This window comes from Panthera tigris, chromosome B2 (genome assembly GCF_018350195.1).
Source record: "Panthera tigris isolate Pti1 chromosome B2, P.tigris_Pti1_mat1.1, whole genome shotgun sequence".
NCBI classification, from domain to species: domain Eukaryota; kingdom Metazoa; phylum Chordata; class Mammalia; order Carnivora; family Felidae; genus Panthera; species Panthera tigris.
In genome coordinates this window covers 65,052,638-65,073,779 of record NC_056664.1, presented here as the reverse complement: position 1 = coordinate 65,073,779, position 21,142 = coordinate 65,052,638, and the positions used below count along the sequence as shown (strand labels likewise).

At 35.0% G+C, this 21,142-nt stretch overlaps 1 protein-coding gene across 7 annotated transcripts in view; it reads right to left on the bottom strand.

Moving 5' to 3' along the window:
- LOC102950023 (regulating synaptic membrane exocytosis protein 1) overlaps positions 1-21,142 on the bottom strand; it is a 221,074-nt gene that overhangs the window by 64,453 nt on the left and 135,479 nt on the right. For all 7 annotated transcript variants that reach the window (XM_042986656.1, XM_042986649.1, XM_042986651.1 and 4 more), the window contains one exon: positions 11,151-11,386. In XM_042986656.1, coding sequence (XP_042842590.1) covers positions 11,151-11,386 — 236 coding nt within the window. The remainder of the gene's footprint in view (positions 1-11,150; positions 11,387-21,142) is intronic.

The window sequence follows — 21,142 nt, the reverse complement described above, 5'->3', positions numbered from 1 at the left end:
TTTCATTCATTCAAGAAAATCTTTGCATGCCTAGTAACAGCATTGTGTTAAGTTCTGGGGAAGTAATCATCACTGAAAGAACAGATACAACCCCTGAGTTCCCAACTGGGAAAATCACAGTTGAACAAAGTGGTTTCACTATTTTATGTGAGCAGCTAAGTCAAGGATCAAGTTTTAGGGCAAGGTTGAAGAGCTGAAGATTCTCATCTTTGGGGGATAAGCCTTCATTCTGGAGAATCATTTTGTCTAGTGAGAGATGATGCCAATAGGCAAACAGTATAAATGTAAATGCTGCAGGAATAAGGGGGGTGGGATTTGAAAGTCACAGTAGTAATATAAATTAACTTCTGGCTGAGCAGAGAATATGTTTAGATAACTATAAAAATGATCACAGTTCTCTAATGACTTCATCTGCATTCTGCATTGCAGTCAGTAAATTCTTGGCCTAGAGTAAAGGTCATGAAACTTTCTCTTTAAAAGACTAGATAGTGAATACTTTTGATTTTGTGGGCCATAAGTTTTGTGGCATGAAAGCAGCCATGGACCACACATAAATGAATAAGTATGGCTGTATTTGTTTTTTTTTAAGAGAGAGAGCAAGAGAGCAGGACAGAGGGACAAATGGGGGGGGGAGGGAGGGAGGGAGGGAGAAAGAGAGAGAGAGAGAGAGAGAGAGAGAGAGAGAGAGAGAGAGAGAGAGAGAGAAAATATCCCAAGCAGGCTCCATGCTCAGCGCAGGAGGGCCCAACATAGGTTCAATCCCACAACCACTGGACCATGACCTTAGCCAAAATTAAGAGTCAGACACTCAACCGACTGAGGCACCCAGGCGCCCCAGCATGGCTGTATTTCAATAAAACTGTTTATGGACACGAAAACTGAATTTCATATAATTTTTATGTGTCACAATATATTATTGTGACATTTTCATCCATTTGAAAAAAAAAATCATTCGTAGTTCATGGGCCATATGAAACAAACTTTGAGCCAAAGTTTGCTGACCCCTGACCTAGTATAGAAAAGTACAGGAAGGGTTGGATAAAGAGAGAAGATGGATCACTCTCTGGCAGATTATACCTAACACAGGATAAACATATGGATAACTACCCTTTAAGTGTGTGCACAATGTGGTATAATGTGACGAAGTGCAATTTCCTGAGGTCAGGGCTGATGGATTTCACAAGATCTTCAAAGGGGGACTTGACAGGAAGAACTTTGAGAGGCAGTGATTTAGAAGAACTCCAGTTAGATTTTAAGAATTTGTATACCATTAATCACTTTATAACTAGTGAGCAGATAAAAACATTGGCCAGGTTAGCTTGCCTCTCAGCACCATTCATGAATGATGCCACCAATATCTGTTCTTTACTGCCCTTCTATTTGGTTTCTCAGAATTATTAAAATTGCTAATTAGTATTACTATTGGGCCCTTTCTACATGCCAGGTACTTTGATAGAAACTGTTAACCTAAATTTTCATTTAATTCTCACAACAGTCTTCTGAGGTAGGTACCATTTATTATTCCATTTTATAGCTAAAGAAACTGAGGCTCAAAAAGGTCTTTACCTTTTGTTCTCCTTATATTCTGCACTGCCTTCCTAAGCAAATTCATTGATCCCAATTTCCATTTATATGTTGATGATCCTCAACTGCCTTAAAAACCTACCCAATGACTGTCCAGACATCAGCATGAAGTGCCCAATAATATCCTTTCCCAGGAGTCACTCTCTCAGTAAATGACAATATCCACCCCTATCCATGACATTCCTCTCCTCACTACTGCCCACAGACTCTTCCATACAAAGGACTGTAATCTCTTTCATGCTCATCTACCTTTTTCCAAATCTAGCCTGGTACAAGCCTTCTGCAATGGTGTCCTAACAGGTCTTCCTAAATACATATTTTTTAAAAGTAAAAAAAAGAGGTAGCATTATAGGACAAAATGAAATGTTATGAATATAGAAGTATTTTTAAAAAGGTATATAAAAACATATCTCTGTGTACATGGAGTTGCATGGAATTATAGTGAAGTGGTTAAGACATAAATTCCATTTCAACTTCTAAAAGTTGTGTGGCCTCAGACAAGTCACGGAACCTGTAAGATGGGAATAATAATAGTACCTTTTATGACTGTGTTTTGAGGACTAGAGAAGTTAATACATGCAAGGCAATTAAATGGATGGCATGTAGTAATTAATAAATAATAGCTGTCATTGCTGATGGTTTTATCAATATTAATAACACAGATGCATAAGAAAAGATTAGCTAATAATATACTAATATTTTCACAGTGAACTTGCAATTAGTGGTGGCATTGCAGGAGTTTTATGTATCTTCTTTTTTGTTTTTCTGTGCTTAAAAATCTGCAAAATATTACAAAAACAAATCAGCAATATATCTCTATATAAAATCACTGTTAAATGAGGATGCATTGAAATTGGTCATCTGCTGTAAAAATTATCAGACACACTTCTCGTTATATTTGAGCTACCCAAAATATTTTATCATATCCAGTCTGAAATTGATCTCATGTTTAAAAATATACTTAGTATAGTTAACAATAATTATCACCATATATAATTATTTGAGTACTTAGTATTGTCCTTTGAAGGCACTTAAGAAATGTTAGTTTCCTCTCCTCCTTCAAATCCTAAACACAAATTAATTATAAAAATTAATTCCACTCAAATAAATATTTTTTTCTGACAAATTGACCTAAAAGTATATATATATATATATATTAGCCAAATTCAAAATTTATAGTTCAGAGCCAAGAAAAGAACAAAAACATAGCAGCTGGCATATGTTTGAAAATACTAAACCTTATTAGGGCATCTCTTCAGAAGATGAGTTACTATAGCTGAACTGAATCTCTATTAACAGTAGTGAATTCCTAAGCCAGACAGCAACAGTAAATAAAAGAACCCATGCTTACATTCATTTGATGGTTTTGCAGACTTGAGAATCATTTCTGGCACCATGATTTTGCATTCAGGAAACAAAGAATATGAAACATTATGTTCCTCACAATGTTTTTCTTGTGCTATTAAATCAATCAAATAAATGAGGCAAAGACAAGAAATCTGGATTTCAGCAAGATTTTGATAAATGTAGCTTTCTATTTCTGAAACTTAGTGGGGCACCTATCCTTTGTAAGAACTTTTTGCTTCCATTATTAAGTAGCAGAACCAAGAAAACATTTCTTAAAATGTTCACAGAGAACACCTTAGCCTTCTCTGTAGCTACAGCTTACTTTTATAAAAAGGAAAAGACTGATAATATTCACAAAGCTGCAGTAGACTTAAAATACAGAGAATATTTTGGCAAACTGGATTGGTTGGAAGGAGATAAAATAAGTCCTATGGCAAAATAAGACATGCATTTTCCCAAGGTAAATAAAGTATAAAGTCCAAGCTGGCAATCATATTATTTATTTTAGGACTTTCTTCACCTGTGTGGCTTTTGGGAAGAAAATTGAAAAAAGATTAGCAGAAGGGTATTTAATAACTTGGATATTTTCTTGGCATGATTATTGTCTAAGGACCACATGAATTTTAAAATAATGCCCTAAACTCATAGGGAAATTAGATTATTCAAGAACTATCCCTTTAGGTGTAAGTGGGTTATAGTTGGAGTTTTATTTATTATTAATAATATTAGTATATTATTTACTTGACAGTGGAACAAGGGTAATTTTGTTAGTTTCCATTTATAATTTCTTCTTGAGAAATTTGTGATATGCCTTGGAAATTCATTAACTCTTATTAAGCTATTTTGAAATCAAACATACATACATCTACCCAAAACTTCTTAGAATACTTACATTTTTGCCTGTATAATCTTGTAGGATAATAAGCACTATGCAGTTTTTAACTCTACTATGAATCTTCTGAAATGTTTCATTCCCATGACTATAATGAAAGAATTATTTAATTTCATTGAGATAAACTGCCAAAAAAAGCCTTTTAGGCCCCTATTTTGAGTAAGAATAAGAAAAAGATTGGTTCATTGCCTTGGGAAGAAGTAATAACAATAGATAAGAGAGAGAGTAGAGCTTCAATTTTCCCCAAAGAGACAAATCTTTATATTGAGAAGAGTTCAACTAAGTAGTAAATGGTAGCCCAGGACAGGTGAATTTCCTATATGTAATTCTATATATATAATCTATTTTAGACTATAGATTCTAGATCTAGATCTAGATCAGCAGAAATCCTGGTGTGGACACCGGAGATGTGCACGGCAGGGGATGACCGTCTTGAAAAACAAATGAAACTAGTATGAACTAGATATCTGCAAATCCTGGTAAATGCACTTTAAAGTTACCTTGCAGAGATTTTGCATTATCCAAACCCAGCTGGAATTCCAATGCTGCTCAGCAGTACTTTTATCATAGTCATTTCTTATGGCATTCCTCACTCCATATCCTCACTCTATTTGCTCTCGCCTCATTTACACTGAGAAGATCAAAGGCCTCAGACTCATGTTTCTTCAGTCTTCATATTCCTGTTGCAATACTCCTGTGTATTCCAACCATTTCCTCTTTTCTATCAAACTCAGGAAGAGAACCATCTTTCCTTTTCTCCAAGAATAACTTTAGCGTCCTTGAATTATAACCTCTGTTCTCTAGGACTTTTCTCTGTTAATTAAAATTCTTTGTTATTTGTATCTTTCAATCTCTCCATCTAGAGGTGCTTTTCCCATACCTCATCCTTGGAAAATGCTCAGATCTCCTTCATTCTGAGACAGACATGTCACACACACACACACACACACACACACACGCACACACACACACACACACACATCACACACCCCTTATTTACTCTTAGTACTGTCTCCATTACAGTCTGCTATATAAAAGTACTTTATACATTTTGGTAGAATGAATGAAAGATGAACTGTTCATACTGGTTTTCCCTTCCTAACACTAAGCTTTCTGAAGAGAAGTTCCTAATAATTACTTTTATTTATTCATCTTTCCAGCCCCAGCCCCATACATATGAATAGGCTTTAGGGGGGTGAGGGCAGCCTCATGCTATCCTGTTGTAGACCCTCTAACTCCATGTTTCTGAGCTCCTACCTACATTCTCTGCTGTTCTAGCTCCTCACACCCATGACAAGAACCCCATCACAAATGCAATGGGGAGTAATTAAGTGGGCATGGATAAGATGATGGTTACAGACAGAAAGCTGAAATGAATGATGAGTGGAGAGTGGGATGGGCTGTAGCCCATGTTGGGTTCTGTCCCACACTTGAGGCATGCTCTATCTTCACCCCTTCCTCTCCAGTCTATTCAAACTTAAGGTCAGGAAGAATCCTTCTGTTCCAAAATCCAATGGTCTCTTCTCATTCTCTAGCCTCTTCAGTCCTGTAAGATTAACTAGTCTTTCTCTACAATTCTTTCCTCCACTGGGACTCTGCTTTTCTTCCTCTTTACTGCTCACTCTTTTTTTTCCCTCTGGATCCTGCTTCCACACTACACACGCTTCTTCCCTTAGAAGTTATTCCTGAATAAGGGCATCTCACTTTATCTTCTCTTAATGCCATTTTCAGTCCATTCCTTTCTGAGTGAGCTCATTCTTTTCCTTTTCCATAGCTCCTTCTCTAGCTCACTGTGTTATATGTCATTTGATCTATTAGCTCACACCGACTTCCTTGCTTCCTCGCTGAGTTTGTACACCTGGCTTCTGTTTGAGCTTCCAGTGGCACAGCTGTTTCTTCTATTCTCTTGATTAAAATGTCTCCATCAAGCAGTGAGCAAAGTCCCTTACAGGGCTTCAAAAGACCTGGCCCCAACCTTTTTTCTAAATGTATTTCCCACTAAGTCTTTTCATACACCTTTGTTTCAGCCAAACTGTGTCCATGGGCTGGGATAATTTATTGAAATATATATTTGTGTTTTTTTCCCAGTATTTTTCCTTCCACCTTTCCAAAAAAATTATTAGCCTTTTAATAATTTCCACAAAATTACTTTCTGCTTCTTTGCTTCAGGGATTCTTGCAGGAATATTAGGGCAGCCAGAAGGTAGTAGTGACTCTTTCATCCTTCTTAAAGGCCTAAACCCTAAAACATAATGCTAAATGTGCCAGCCAGATCAAAAAAGGAGGAGAAGGCTTTGCAGGGCCTATAGACATGAGTGGATCCTGTAGGCACCTGGAAGAGGCCCTGTTCCATGCACACAAAAAGGAGGAGGAAAACAGGAGCTTAATGTCACTGAAAGGTTTTGTTTTGTTTTGTTTTGGTACAGATTGAGTTTCTTTACTCAGAGGGAGTGTGCATCATTTTCAAGTCATGGAAATTTTTGTTTATCCATATCCATGTGAGATATGCTTCCTTATGAAATATATACCTATTACTTTGCTCATGGCAGTAGCCTCAAATTTTCGTGCTTGCAGCAAATTGACAGTAAAGTCAGAGCTTGATCTAATAGGAATTCACAGAAACAGATACTGGTAAAGGTTGAAGAAAAAGGGGACAACTTATAGAGTTACAAGACCTTGAGCAGGATCTTGAAGGAAAGGATTTGGACAGGGAAAAGTAAAATTTGGAATGGGGGAAAATTTTTAGAAAAACACAGACTATTATCAAAGAAACAAATGATTTTTTAGTACATTCTTGGTACATGATAACTGACTCTTAATTGTTTGAAAATTATAAAATAGAACTGCAACATCTCCATAATGTAAGCAGTTTTGATCATTAAACATGATATTAATCTAATAAAATATCTTCAGCTGTTAATGATATAATAAAAATTTTATTAAATGGTTAGACCATAATTATTTACTAATTCTGCATGTGCTCTCATCTTGAGACATAGATCTTAGACCAATTTGTCTTCCCACTTCTTTTGGTAACATATATAAATGGCAAGGGGTTTTACTACATTTGGCACTTGCTTTATATTTTTTCATTTAGTTCTTTGGTTCATGTTTATTTCGAGTGTGAAGGAAATTGCCTTCCACTGGGGATGATACTTTTAATTTTGAAATACCTACTGTGGCTGGTATAATACCGTAAATACAGTTATTCAATAATTTAAGATAAAGTAAATTGAACACTTTCTGATGATAGAAAAATAGAACTGATAGAAAATAGAGCTGATGATATTTTACATTTACAGATGTTTTCTTCATAAAAGTTAAAAGTTCTAAGCAGAAATCATAGTCTCGGATGCACAGTGCTTCTTTGATCTAAGATATGTTCTGAGATGACCTGTTTCTTGCAGTGAGAATGAATATCCATTAGAGTTATAGACATCTTTTATATGATTTTAGGATGCATACCTTTCCCAGGGGAATAAGCACTCATCATTTTCAACATTTTATCAATGTGCTGTGCCCTCTCACCTGGAATGAGCTTCCCTATATGGTATTACTGATTTAATTTTTAATATTCAGTCTCACCTCTTCAAAGAAGCCTCTCAAGATTGCATGAGAGTGAATCACATTCTGTGCTTCCTCTGTACCACTTTGATAAATGGATAATTGCCCTTTCTGAGATGGAATATTTATATGTAATTCACCATTTTCTACTGTGGTATCTTTGAAGCCAGAGGCAATATTTAATTCATCTCTTTAGTATTCCTAGGTCCTAGCCCAGTGCCTGGTATACTGTCTATCATGTACTAACAACAGAATTGTGCTTAAATGTTCGCTGAACATTATTTCAAACTCTTCTTTTTTGCAGAGTGAAGAGAATAGGCTTGGGCACCTGGAAGCCTGGGTTTAAATTCTGGCCCAATCACTTACAATAGGAACTTAAGAAATTACCCAATCACTCTATGCTTTAATTTCTTCAATTTCAAAATGGAAATAGTAATAATAAGAGTACTTAATAAGTTTGTTGTGACCAATAAAGGAGTGAAATTATATGTACACACATATGCATGTATGTAACTTAAGAGTGAATGGCAAAAGCTCTAGAAATGTAAATCATTATTAGTTTTATTCACTTAGACACATGAATAATCATTCTTATGATACTTAAAATTATCTTACATTTGTAGATAAAGTTATAAAGATTATCCCTAAGTTTACTCTGAGCCTCAATTCCAAAATATTTCTAGATATGGAGCTTTTTCTCATAATTCCCTTTCCTTCACTATTGTGCTTTTCAAACTAATCTAGCTACTGCTTACTGAATAGGTTTTTTGCTATATGCAAGATGGCTTGAAGACATTTACCAGTAGTAGCACCTAGAGTCATTGGAAATGTCCTATTTAAAAATACATATTTAAAGAAGTTATTCCTATTTTCATTATGAATAAATAGTGTGGTAAAGGTGTTTTTAAAATATTAATATTTATAATTGAAATATCCTGTAAAAATAATTACCTATAATTGAAGAGACTACTAAGTTATATATAAGAATAATTTTATATATATTAAAGAGCACAGTAACTACTCTTCATAATAAATACATATACATGAATGTGTGTGTATAGTATATAAAATTTACCATGCTATCAATTTGCTGAAATATATTTTACTTGATTTCAAACAAACACTCAAATATACTCCTTTAAGCAAACTTGTGGCTATAAAAACAAAAACAGAAAAGCAATGTGCTTGTAATATATCATTCTTAGAAAAGCTGATTAAACTTTTATTTCCAAGCGTTTCACATTTTTCTGATTATCTCTCATCTATATTGTAGAAGAGAAACTGTAACCCAGACTGTACGGATTAGTGGTTCACTAAAAGAGAAGCCCTTACTTAACCTTTTCTTCTACATTAAAATAATTAAACATTTACATTAAATGTAATACATTCTATTCCCCAGAATACACAGCTTGTTTTAAAGTAATGCTGTTTTCCTCTCCATATCACTTGTAGAAGACAGAAGAGGAAGAAAAATCAGGCCATGCACTGAAACAAAGAGGAATGATAATTAAGGTTTGTCACCATCGGTCATTTGCTTTAGAAAGATCAATAAGAATAAGTTATCAAAAAGAAGGTAAAATTATGATATAGAAAATATACATAAAATTTTATACCTGGAAATATCATAGGAGGACAGATAGTCCAATCCGCCCCCTGCCCCCTGCCCCCCCCACATTATATAAGCAAACTGAATCCTAGAGAGATGAAGTAACAGGTGATTTACTGAGTCACTTTAGAAAATAATTGTTTTGTTAGCTTGGCTTTGTAATCCAATGTCTTTTTTGTTTCCTTACACTGCAACCTAATTTTCTAAAGTAGGGTATTCTGTGGAGATTATTAACAATGCAACTTTTGGGGCGCCTGGGTGGTTCAGTCGGTTAAGCGTCCGACTTCGGCTCAGGTCATGACCTCGCGGTCCGTGAGTTCAAGCCCCGCGTCAGGCTCTGTGCTGACAGCTCAGAGCCTGGAACCTGTTTCAGATTCTGTGTCTTCCTCTTTCTCTGACCCTCCCCTGTTCATGCTCTCTCTCTCTCTCTGTCTCAAAAATAAATAAACGTTAAAAAAAATTTTTTTTAATTAAAAAAAAAACAAAAAAACAATGCAACTTTTGAAAAGGTAAATATTATTTGAAATTCAACAATGATCATAAACAGAATAAAATTTGAATTAATAAAGCAAAGAGGCTAATTAAGTATTTCAATGACAATCATTTGAACCTATTACCTACAAAGCTATGTAACAAGTATAGTTTCTAAATTATTGTGTTTTATTCTAGGAAAATATAATTCTACTTTAGTGAATGGTAGAGAGGGAATTATAGGGGCAAAATAAAGGAAGAGAGACTGTGGATAGTTAGCAGAAGAAGATAAGCAGTCCGCTAAATCTGCAGCTTCTCACGCAGGAAGCACTGGTTCATAAAAGAACATTTCCATTTCATCTAAGCGATGAAGGATTTTCAAACCTGGTGGTAAAAGCCTTATCCATACCCCACACTGTAAACTATCATTAGATCAATACCAAAAACCAGGAAGCGTCACCATCAAAAATAAGACAACACAAATGAAAAAATGCCTCCTACTCAAGGAGAAATCCGACCCTCAGAAAGATAAAAGATTCTCCTTCGCAATAAACAGCTCATCTTAGTGGGATGGCATAGAGACAGATCCATCAGAGACTTAGATAATCTAGGTTTATTCTATGATTTTCAGAAAGACAAACCTCTGTTTAAATAGCTGTGTGCTGTACTTCAGTTTCTGAATGGTTCAATTTCCTACCTTTAATTTATTTGTAAATATGTCCACTAGAATGCACATTTTAAAATAGATACTCTCCAGGATGCCAAGTCAACTACAGAAAAGAATTCCATGAACGTTTTCTGGAATAAGTAAATGTTGTTACAACAAGACTTTTGCTGTTAAGGAACAAAAATATGGAACCAATGGTTATAACAGAAGAAACAAGTGCTGACAATTTAATCAATTCAGTATTTCACTTACCTTTGGTTTTCCACAGTACTGAACATAGTAATGAATTAATCTAATATGTCTGATCAAATATTATGTAATTTTGGGCAATTTAAAAAATATTTTATAGTACAGAAATAACCATTCTCCCTTCTGTGTTTCTCCTTTTTCTATATACCTTGAGGACATAAAGCTTTTAAGATTTATAAGCAGTAGAAAATATCTGGAAACTCAAATTTGTATTAAGACATTATTCTTTGCACAAATCCACTGACCCATTTTCTAAAGTAGAAATAACTGCCGGGTTTTTAACTTGCACTGAAAATATAATAATCACAGTTCAATAATTACATTCATACAGTACCTTGAAGACTATATTTCAAGTTGCACAACTGACATTCTTTTCCATCAAAATATAGAGCCTAAATTATAGGTAATTGTATTATGGAACATTTTGAAAAGGAGAATCCTGTTGCTTTTCTTGCATATAAATAAATTTGGATCTTTAATACTTCTTTGCATTTCCTTGCATATTTATAAACATGGCTTTACTTTTTTTTTTAACTTAAAGGAAAATATCTGACCACTTTACCGATTGACAAATGATACCTTGTTAGACAGCTGCACAGAAAAAAAAAATAAAATCGCATATGTAACAGATTTTCAGAGACAGAAAAATAAACTTCCTTTGCAAAGAAGAATCAATATGCTCTGCAATCACTCACAAGCCATAGCACGAGGATCCACTTTTGTCTCTCCAGCAAGAACTCGAGGTATCTAAATTGAATTCACTTCACTCACCTGTTTGGCTTAGCTGGGATGTGCTTCTACTCCTTCTAGACACTATGGCAACCACTTTGGCACTCAGGCTGGATCTCCTTTTCTTTCCACCTCCTCCAACTGTACCCACAGCTGTGTCGGACTGACTGCCGTCATTATGCTCCAGTGTGTACATCTCCCCACTCACACTGGTGCTCTTCATGATGGCTCTTCCTGAAGTCCCCATCCGTCTGCCTTGCATTTTAGGGGTAAATGAACTATATTTACAAAGTAAAAACATATACGCATCCATAAATTATAGGTCAGCAAAACTGAAACTCTAAATCTAATTTATTTTGAAATAATCCAGGCAAATTTTTAGGGGGAAAAGCCAGTTGCATAGTAGTCTTACAACTATATAGCTCAAAACAATAGTATTTCAACAAGGAATCCATAAACTTTTAGTGAAAACAAATGCAACCAGTGTTATCCAAAAGGAGGTAAATGTTACTAATTTTTTAGTGTGTTACTTTCAGAGAAAAACAAGGATATTTAAATCAATAAGACAAGTTCATATACATTCCTGAGGAAAAAATATTAATAAAAAATGGATACTCTGAGTTTGCCATACAAGGTTTAAAAAAATGAAAACAGCTCTGTTCTACTTCCAACTAACAGACATCTCTTTGCCACCTGAGGCTTAATGAGTCTAGGAAACACTGCTAATGAGGCAAAAAAAAAAATTGCATTTCCCTCCTACTTCCTTGTCCCCTCATGCTCCATCTCCTCCAAATTTCATCTCATTTTTCTCTTTGAGTATTTCAAATTCATATGCTCAGGTTGAGATATTCCTTTTTTTCTTTCCTACCAAAACTTACTGGTCTATGTTCCCAGACTGTACTCATTTATCTGAACAGATTACTGCCCTTCTCTCCTAAATGAGAAAATTATTGTTGAGAATTTCAGGCACCATGTTGGTGGGAAAAAAAACCCATCTCTACCTGCCAAAGTAAATGTATGCCTGTGAACTGGGCAGAGAGGTAGGGCAAGCAAGTTGGGAGCTATAGATGTTAGGATTCTTCAAATCCTTTAAATTACATTGCATTGCATCTAGACTGGCCCCTTTTGGTCCAATAAAGATCTAGTTTGACAGATCTGAAATGACCCTCATTATTTTATGTTTCTTTAAAATATCTGCAAAAAATTGGCTTACGTGACACTCAGCACCATCTTGATTTTCAATTTTCTATTTCTTGTTTTCAAGTACAAAGTACGTTAAAGAGTATTTTTTTTCGAGAGACAGAGGGAGAAAGAAAGAAAGCATGAGTGGGGGAGAGGGGCAGAGGGAGGGAGAGAGAGAAATGTTAATGTTTATTTTTTTTGAGAGAGAGTGTGAGCAGGGGAGGGGCAGAGAGAGAAGGGGACAGAGGATCTGAAGCGGGCTCTGTGCTGACAGCGGAGAGCCCAATGAGGGTCTCAAACTCATGAACCATCAGATCATGACCCAAACTGAAGTCATATGTTCAACTGACTGAGCTACCCAGGTGCCCCTTAACATAAGCATCTTTTAAGAGTGATGACATTTAATAGTCATGTTGGGATAAATCCTAATATGATTAGAAATGATAAAACAAATTGTTGGGATCATGTAATATATTTGTGGTCATATATATAATGAGTGCTTTCAGAGAAAGGGAAATTGATATATTAGGGTGAGTTGAGAAATGTGGGAAAGTGAGATTGTGGAAGACTTAGAAGCAATGGAAAAGAAACAAGACTGTTTGATCTTTAGGATCCTTCCATGAATTGAATTGAAAAATGAGACCCCTCTTTGATAGGAATCATTTGGAATTTTTAATCCCTAGTTGTATTACTTGAACTGGTCCATATCAATAATGATATTAATATTTATATTCTTTCAATTTATTCTAATCAGCTTTTCATTAACTCAAAGTTTTTAAATTCATTTGCAAATCTGATAATTCTGCTATGCATTTTATGCCAACTCTTTTTCAAAACATGAACATATAGCCAGTCCAGAATGGATTCCTGTGGGGTTTATATTCCCAACTCCAGTGGACTTTCTTTCCTGATAAATGTTCCAGTAAATTTCTTCTGTGTCCTCAGCAATTTATTTCAGTGCATTACCTAAATCTGCCACCTCTCCTTAAGTCTGTTCTTGCTACCTGCTTTTTCTACTGTTTTACTTGCAGACTTCTGCTGAAGGACATGAAGCAGTGTCACGATTTGGTCAGTTTTGCAGTCATGATGTCCATCTTCAATTAAACACCTGTGACTGAGAAATCAGTAGTTTTTCCACCTCTCATCAATCTTTGCAGCACACTCCTCACAGGAATTATTTGAAACTTCCCTTCTAATGATTTTATTTTTACCTTTATAATAAAATATGGATAAATTAACATGTACATTTTTTCTTATTATTTCCATGAAAATTGGATTCTATTAAACTTTAAATTTGTATTTTAAAAGTTATTTCACAAAAAGTACTATTGTAAAATTTTCAACAGTGTTCTTCAGGCTATAGAAAAATTTAAAAGTATAGGGAAATGCTTTCAATAATATTTCTATCATGAAAATGTATTCAAGAAGAGCTAAGAAGATTCAAACATTTTTTAATGGATATTTAATCACAGCAATGAAATGTCCTATTACACTGACGAAATTTCTTAAAAAAATTAGGTAAATCTTTCTAGTCATTACCATTTAGGGGATTAAGAAGTTATGTTATTTTGTGAATAACTGGTAGAATTTTTCCTCAAAAAATAAAATATTTTATTTAGAATCTTAAAAGCATTCTTTTTAAAAAGTATTTATTTATTTACTTAGAGAGAGAGGGAGACAGAGAGAGACAGAGAGCAATCAGGGAAGGGGCAGAGAGAGCAAGGGAGAGCGAGAATCCCACACAGGCTCCACACTGCCAGCACAGATGTGGCCGTTGTGGGGTTTTATCCTATGAACCTTGAGATCATGACCCAAGCCGAAACCAGGAGTCAGACACTCAACCGAATGGGCCACCCAGGCACCTCAAGAATCTTTAAAGAATTCTTATATGATATGATGACTGTGAGTAGCTTCCTAAAGAATCTAGAATATCATAATGTTCAATGAGAACATGTTAAAACATTTTCAATTCTGTTTACCTAATTGAGGGCAGAGGTTTCTGGGGTCTAATCAGTCAGGGTAGTTTAATCCATGTGAAGGTTACCATCTAAGTACAAATATGCTTTATTTTTTTATTTTTTTATTTTATATATAGAGAGAGCATGATCTGGGGAGAGCGACAGAGGGAGAGACAGAATCTTAATTAAACAGGCTCCACATACAGCACGGAGCCCTACATGGGGCTCAATCCCACGACTTTGTGACCTGAGCTGAAATCATGAGTTGAATACTCAACCTACTAAACCACCCAGGTGCCTGAATATGCTATTTCCCTAATTTGTAGCCTTTTATTTGTTCTGCTTCAATTGCCTGGAAAACCATTCCTGTCATTTAGTCTCATCCTTCAGGATGTACTTTAAGGCTTTCTGCTTCATAAACTTCTAAGAGTCCCTCTATTGTCATGGCTATTGTTTCCCAGCCTCTATTTTCTTTTCTTTAAAAAAAATTTTTTTAATGTTTGTGTATTTTTGAAAGAGGGAAAGAGAGAGCACATGAGCATGGGAAGGGCAGAAAGAGAAGGAGACAGAGGATCTGAAGCAGGCTCTGCGCTGACAGCAGAGAGCCCGATGTGGGGCTCGAACCCACGAACCTTGAGATCATGACCTGAGCCAAAGTCAGACCTTAACTGACTGAGCCAACCAGGTGCCCCCGCAGCCCTTTCTTTTCTATTTTTTATTGGTTATTTTAGGATTCTGATATCTCATATCAGCATGCACCTTATACATGACTAAATCTGTCACAGTATCATTCCAATTGCTAAGTGAATTGAAGATTTATTGAGTAGGGAGTAAAAAAATAGTGATGTCAGTATACAAATAGACTATGATATAACCCATCTTTAAAATTAAACAAAAAACCGTCCATATTCCTTCAATATTCCCTCTCCCTCTGGCTACTGATCTTTGCTAAAAATCTACTCAGTTGTCCATACATCCTCTCTTCCTATTCTATCCTAAACTAACTTAAATTAGGTTTTGTCCCTACTACTTCACCAAAGCTGCCTTTTATCAAAGTCACCAATGACTTCTTCACATGGCAAAGTCCTATCATTGCATAGTCCTTATCCTTTTGACTTCTCAATAAATCATGTATATGACAATGCGTTTGATTCTACTGATCTTGAAACATTTTAATGATTTTCCTACCTAGTGCCTCACTGGCAAGACCTTTATCCTCTTTCATCACTAAATACTGGAGCACTTCAGTGCCTGGCCCTCTGACCTATATTCTTCCGTAGGAGACTAATTAGCTACATGTCTCATCTAGTCTCAGGCTTTACGTATTATCTGTATGCTGCAAATTCCAATTGTTTTTCTCCACCTGTCCTCAGTACTCAGTCCTGAACTTCAGATTTATATAGCCAGCTATCAAGTGACATTCTTGTTTGGATCTGTCTCTTAAACATAACATGTTCCACCCAACCAAAAAACTGCTAACTTATCGTTCATATCATATTAAAGATACCCCATTCCCCAATTGCTCAGACTAATAATTGCCCCCCTCACAGAAAAATCTAATGTGGATTTGACACCAAAAAAGAAAAAAAAAAAGCTGCCTTCCTTTTTTAATGCCATGCTTGAGCATTATCTAACAAGCCCACTTACAGGCCATTTGACTCTCTAGGGGAATGTAACACTTTTTACTTACTATTTAATCTTATAATAATTATACCACAAATATTTTACAACTCTGTAAAGCTAGATGTTAACTTGAATAAAACTGATAAGGACAAATGATTACCATTTAGAAGAGGTGGTAACTCCAAAGGGTTATGGTTTTATTGACCTACAGAATATTATCCAGTTTTGAATCTAAATTCATAATCTTATTCCAACATTCCTTTTTGTTTTCAATGACTCTCTCTCTCTCTATATATATATACGTATACGTATACGTATACGTATATATATATATGTATATATAAGTACATGAACTTCTTGGATCATCTTTGGAACCATTATATAACTCTGTTGGTTTTCTCACTAATTAATTAAAACTTAAATATTTGCTATGTGTTTTTCTTATTACTGTGTTTTAATTTTGAGAATTATATTTATTTATTTACTTTTGTGAGAGAGAGAGAGAGAGAGAGAGAAAGAGAGAGAGAGCAGGTGAGGGAAGGGCAGAGAGAGAGAGAGAGACAGAGAGTCCCAAGCAGGCTCTGCACTGTCATTGCAGAGCCTGATGTGGGGCTTGAACTCATGAACTATGAGATCATGACCTGAGCCGAAGTCAAGAGTCAGATGCTTAACTGACTGAGCCAGCAGGTGCCCTGAGAATGTTTTTATTATGTTGGGGAGTCCCATCAAAATGCCCAAGTGGACTCTACCGGATCCAACTAAATTTTGTTGGTGGAGCAGGGCACCTCATGAACTCAAGCCCAAGGTTGCCTTTAAACAAGTCCCAAGAGAACGTGACTTTCAGTCTCTGCTTTCTTTTTACTGACTCTGGTTTTCCATGTCTCTTTGTTTCTGGTTCTTGGTAAGTTTCGCTTTTATTTCGCTTGCTTGTAACTAATGATACATTCCTCACTAATGGGAGCAACAATAGGAAATCCATCTGTGGAATTAAATCTGCTGGATGGCAGACATCAGGATATATTACAAGTTGGATGGTGAATGACAGAAAATCTGGCTTGTTCGTCTTTTTACATGTGTGTTTGCTGCTAGAAGTTCATATCACTTATGAAAATGTGTTTCCAGAACTGCCCTTGAAAGTCTGGGCTTTGGTTTCCTTGTCAATTTTGGCCCTATGGTTAAGTGGTAAAACTGAAGTTGCCAGTTCTCTTGGCATGCTTAAAAATAGTCTTTATTATTGAAAACAAAAACCTCTTACTCTCTGTGCACCCTAGGGATAGCTGTCCAGGCAGACAGATATTAGATTCCAAGGTATCTGAAATTTAATAGACCTCCTGTTCCTGATTGATCTATACAGATGAGTATTTAAGTAATTTTAATATAGGTAACTGAAGAATCTGTACAGAAAAAATAAACTGAAATTCTAATATTTTGAATATGCTTGCCTTCTAAGAAAAAAAATTCTCAAGGAATTGCTAACTCGTAAGAATTTTAAAATAAGAACTTAAATCCACACAGCGAATCCTTAGATATATCAAACTCGTTCAATAAATTTGGCTTAAAACAGTCTTATGAGAACCACAATGAGATGCCACTTCATAAACGCTAGGATAGCTATAATAAAAGAGAGACAATAACAAGTAGTGATGAGAATCGAAGAAACTAGAATCCTCATACATTGCTGATGGGGAAATAAAATGATGCTGCTGCTTTGGAAAAGTGTGACAGTTTAGTTAAACTTAGATACAGTTCAATGAAACTCAAGAGTTACTGAATGACTCAGTAATTCCATTCAAAAGTTAAACGTAGTTACCATATGACCTAGCAATTCCATGCCTAGGTGCATACTCAAGAGAATTTAAAACACATATCCATATGAAAAATTACATATGAATACCCATATCAACATAATTCTTTATAGTTAAAAAGAGGACAACTTAAATGTTCACAAACTGATGAATGGAGAAACAAAATGTGGTATATCCATACAATGGAATATTATCAACCATAAAAAGGAATGAAGTACTGATTCATGCTATAAACATGGATGAAGTTAAAAACATACTATGTGAAAGAAGCTAGATATGCAAGGCTACTTATTGTATGATTCCATTTAAGTGGAATGTCCCATAGTCAAATCCATGGAGACAAATGTAGATTAGTGGTCACTGGGAGCTAGAAGGAATGGGAAGTGAGTATTAATGGGTATGGGTTTCTTGTGAGGGATGATAAAAATGTTCCAGAATTAGATAGTTGTGATGACTGCACACCTAATTGTGACTATACTACAAACCACTAAATTGCATCATTTCACAGGATAAATTTTATGGTATGTGAATTTATCTCAACTTAAAAAAAGTTTTATGTCTTCTTACAGATTTCCTCAGGATGGTATATAATACAAGCACAAAATCTTACTTTATTTTTAAAGACTTAGGTTGGTTTTCATAGACAGATTAACCTAGAATTCCTAAACTTCCTATACTGGTTTTACTTAATGGGTAAGTTAACATTTCTTCCAATAATGTTTGAAATTATAAAAAATGTAAAATTATGTAATAACTAAATTGAACTATAATTGTGATTAAAGTCTGATATCAATAGTAATTAAGCTGGTTGGAATGTCAGCTTAAAATTTCCAAGTGATTAATTAGTTAACTTTAAGATTTAGCATTAGCATTATATTTCATTAATTAATAAAAAATATCTTTGAATGTCTGAATAACTGCTAACTAAGTCAGAATATAAAACTTGGTCAATAACCAAGGAATGAATACACACACACACACACACACACACACACACACACACATACTTTAAAAATGCCTAGTTTTCATATGGTATCCAGTAGCTTTTCCTTTGATAAGGTTTATCTTCATTTTTGCAATTTTAAGAAAATGTCTAAGGGATACTGTAGGCATGTTGCTTTGTTATGTGTGCTATGTAACTTGCTGGTGTGCTAAATTTCTTGTATATGACAGCCTGCTATGCCTGATTTTCTACCTCTGAGTGTTCTCTATGAGACAGAAGCTTAGCTTAGAATTGTAACTGGGGTGCCTGGGTGGCTCAGTGGATTGAGCACCTGACTCTTGATTTCAGCTCAGGTCACGATCTTGTGGTTCATGGGATCAAGCCCTGCATCATCAGGCTCTGTGCTGACAGCACGGAGCCTGCTTGGGATTCTCTCTCTCTGCCCTTCCCCCTGCCCCCTCTCAAAATAAATAATAAAAATAAATTTAAAAAATAAAATAAAATAAAAGTTGTAACTAATATTGATGGTTGGTTCCACACTAGGTAAAATATATGGATACAAATTCAAGGTAATAGATGTGTTTTTATTTATCAAAGGAAAAGAAGGACATCATTGTTTACAGTAAAATACCTAGAATGTGAATGAAGATAGTAAACGGACAGAACTTGAGTAGATACATTAAATTGTAGAAGGTTTGAGGAAAAGTGAATTATTTACCCTGTTTTATTGTAGTTGTGAACAGTACGCCTGAAGGGCAAAAAAATAAAACTTTGACAAACTGGCTCCATTTGATGTAAATATTCACAATATAATAAAAGAGGTTTGTGAGTCATTTGCTGACAAAGTATAAAAATGCAAGATTAGAATCAGGTTTTCAGTTAAAATGACTAACTGATCTTAGAATATTTAGTTGAGAACAAATTTCATTTAACCAGAAGTGGCAAGCCGACCATTAGGAATAGGAGTTCTACTTTATATATAGAAACAGTATATGCAAAGTCTGTACTATGGCTTACAGGATCCTAGAACTACAGATAATAAAAAAAAAGTTCATATACTGAATTTAGCACAATTTTAGGGATCTCATAGGTACTGCAAAGGATGTCTGGTGGTGATTTTCACTTTGGCTCACACTGTAAATAACACAGATGTACAATGCTTGCTGTAAAATTACTATAGGTAACTTTTATCATTTTAAAAAAGTTCTCAGTTTGCTAAGATATTTTATCATATATATGTGATGAATTTTATCAAATATTTTTTGGTTCTATTGAGATGACGATATAATTTAATTCTGTAATGAATTACATAGAGAAAATGTTAAACAAATGTTGCATTTATGGAACAAATATTTTTGACATAATGTATTTTCATTCTCTCAAAATCAATCTATCCATTCATTCATCTATTATATATCTATCTTGATTCAATTTGCTAAAACTTTGTTTCAACTACTTTAGTGAGATTTGGGTTTATAATTTTCCTGTGTTATAATGTCCTTATCAAATTTATCAAGGATAGGCTGGCTTCACAAAAATATTTTTGGAAGTATTTTTACATTTTATTCTCTAGAAAAATTGGTAGAAGCCTGAGAGAATTATTTTTTAAATATTTGGAATAATTTATCAGTGAGCCCACCTGGGTAAGGAGTTTTCCTTGTGGGGAGCATTAAAATAATTATGGAATCAGTTAAAAAACAGATATAGTACTCTCATGGGGCGCCTGGGTGGCTTAGCCAGTTAAACATCCAACTTCGGCTCAGATCATGATCTCACAGTCATGGGTTCGAGCCCCACATTGGGCTCTGTGCTGACAGTTCAGAGCCTGGAGCCTGCTTCAGATTCTGTGTCTCCCTTTCTCTCTGCCCCTCCTCCACTCATGCTCTGTCTCCCTTACCTCTCTCTTTAAAAAATAAACATTAAAAATTTTTTTAAAAAACCAGATACAGGACTCTTCAAAGTTTTTATTTTTTATGTCATTTTTGGTAAGTTGTGCTTTCTAAGAAATTTGTACATTTCGTCTAACTCAGGTTTAGGCAAACTTAATTTCATAAAGGGCCATATAGTAAATATTTTAGGTTTTGTGGGACAGACTGTCTCTGTTGCAATTATTCAAGTTTGCTATTGTGGTGGGTGAAGAGCCATAGATAATATATAGGCAAATGAGCATAGATGTGTTCCAATAAACCTTTTTTTTTTTCCCACAAAAATAGGCAGTGGGCCAGATTTGGCTTGTTGGTCATAGTTTGGCTAACATTGATCTGAATTATAAAATTTATCGGCATACAACTGTTTGTACCATTTAAATATCTGTGTATTCTTCACTGAGATCTTCCTTTTTTCATTTCACGACAGTGGATATGTGTATTTAGACCATTTACTTTAAAAAAAAATTTAATGTTTATTTATTTTTGAGAGAGAGAGAGTGAGACAGAGCGTGAACAGGTGAGGGCCAGAGACAGGGAGACACAGACTCAGAAGCAGGCTCCAGGCTCCGAGCTGTCAGCACATAGCCTGACACGG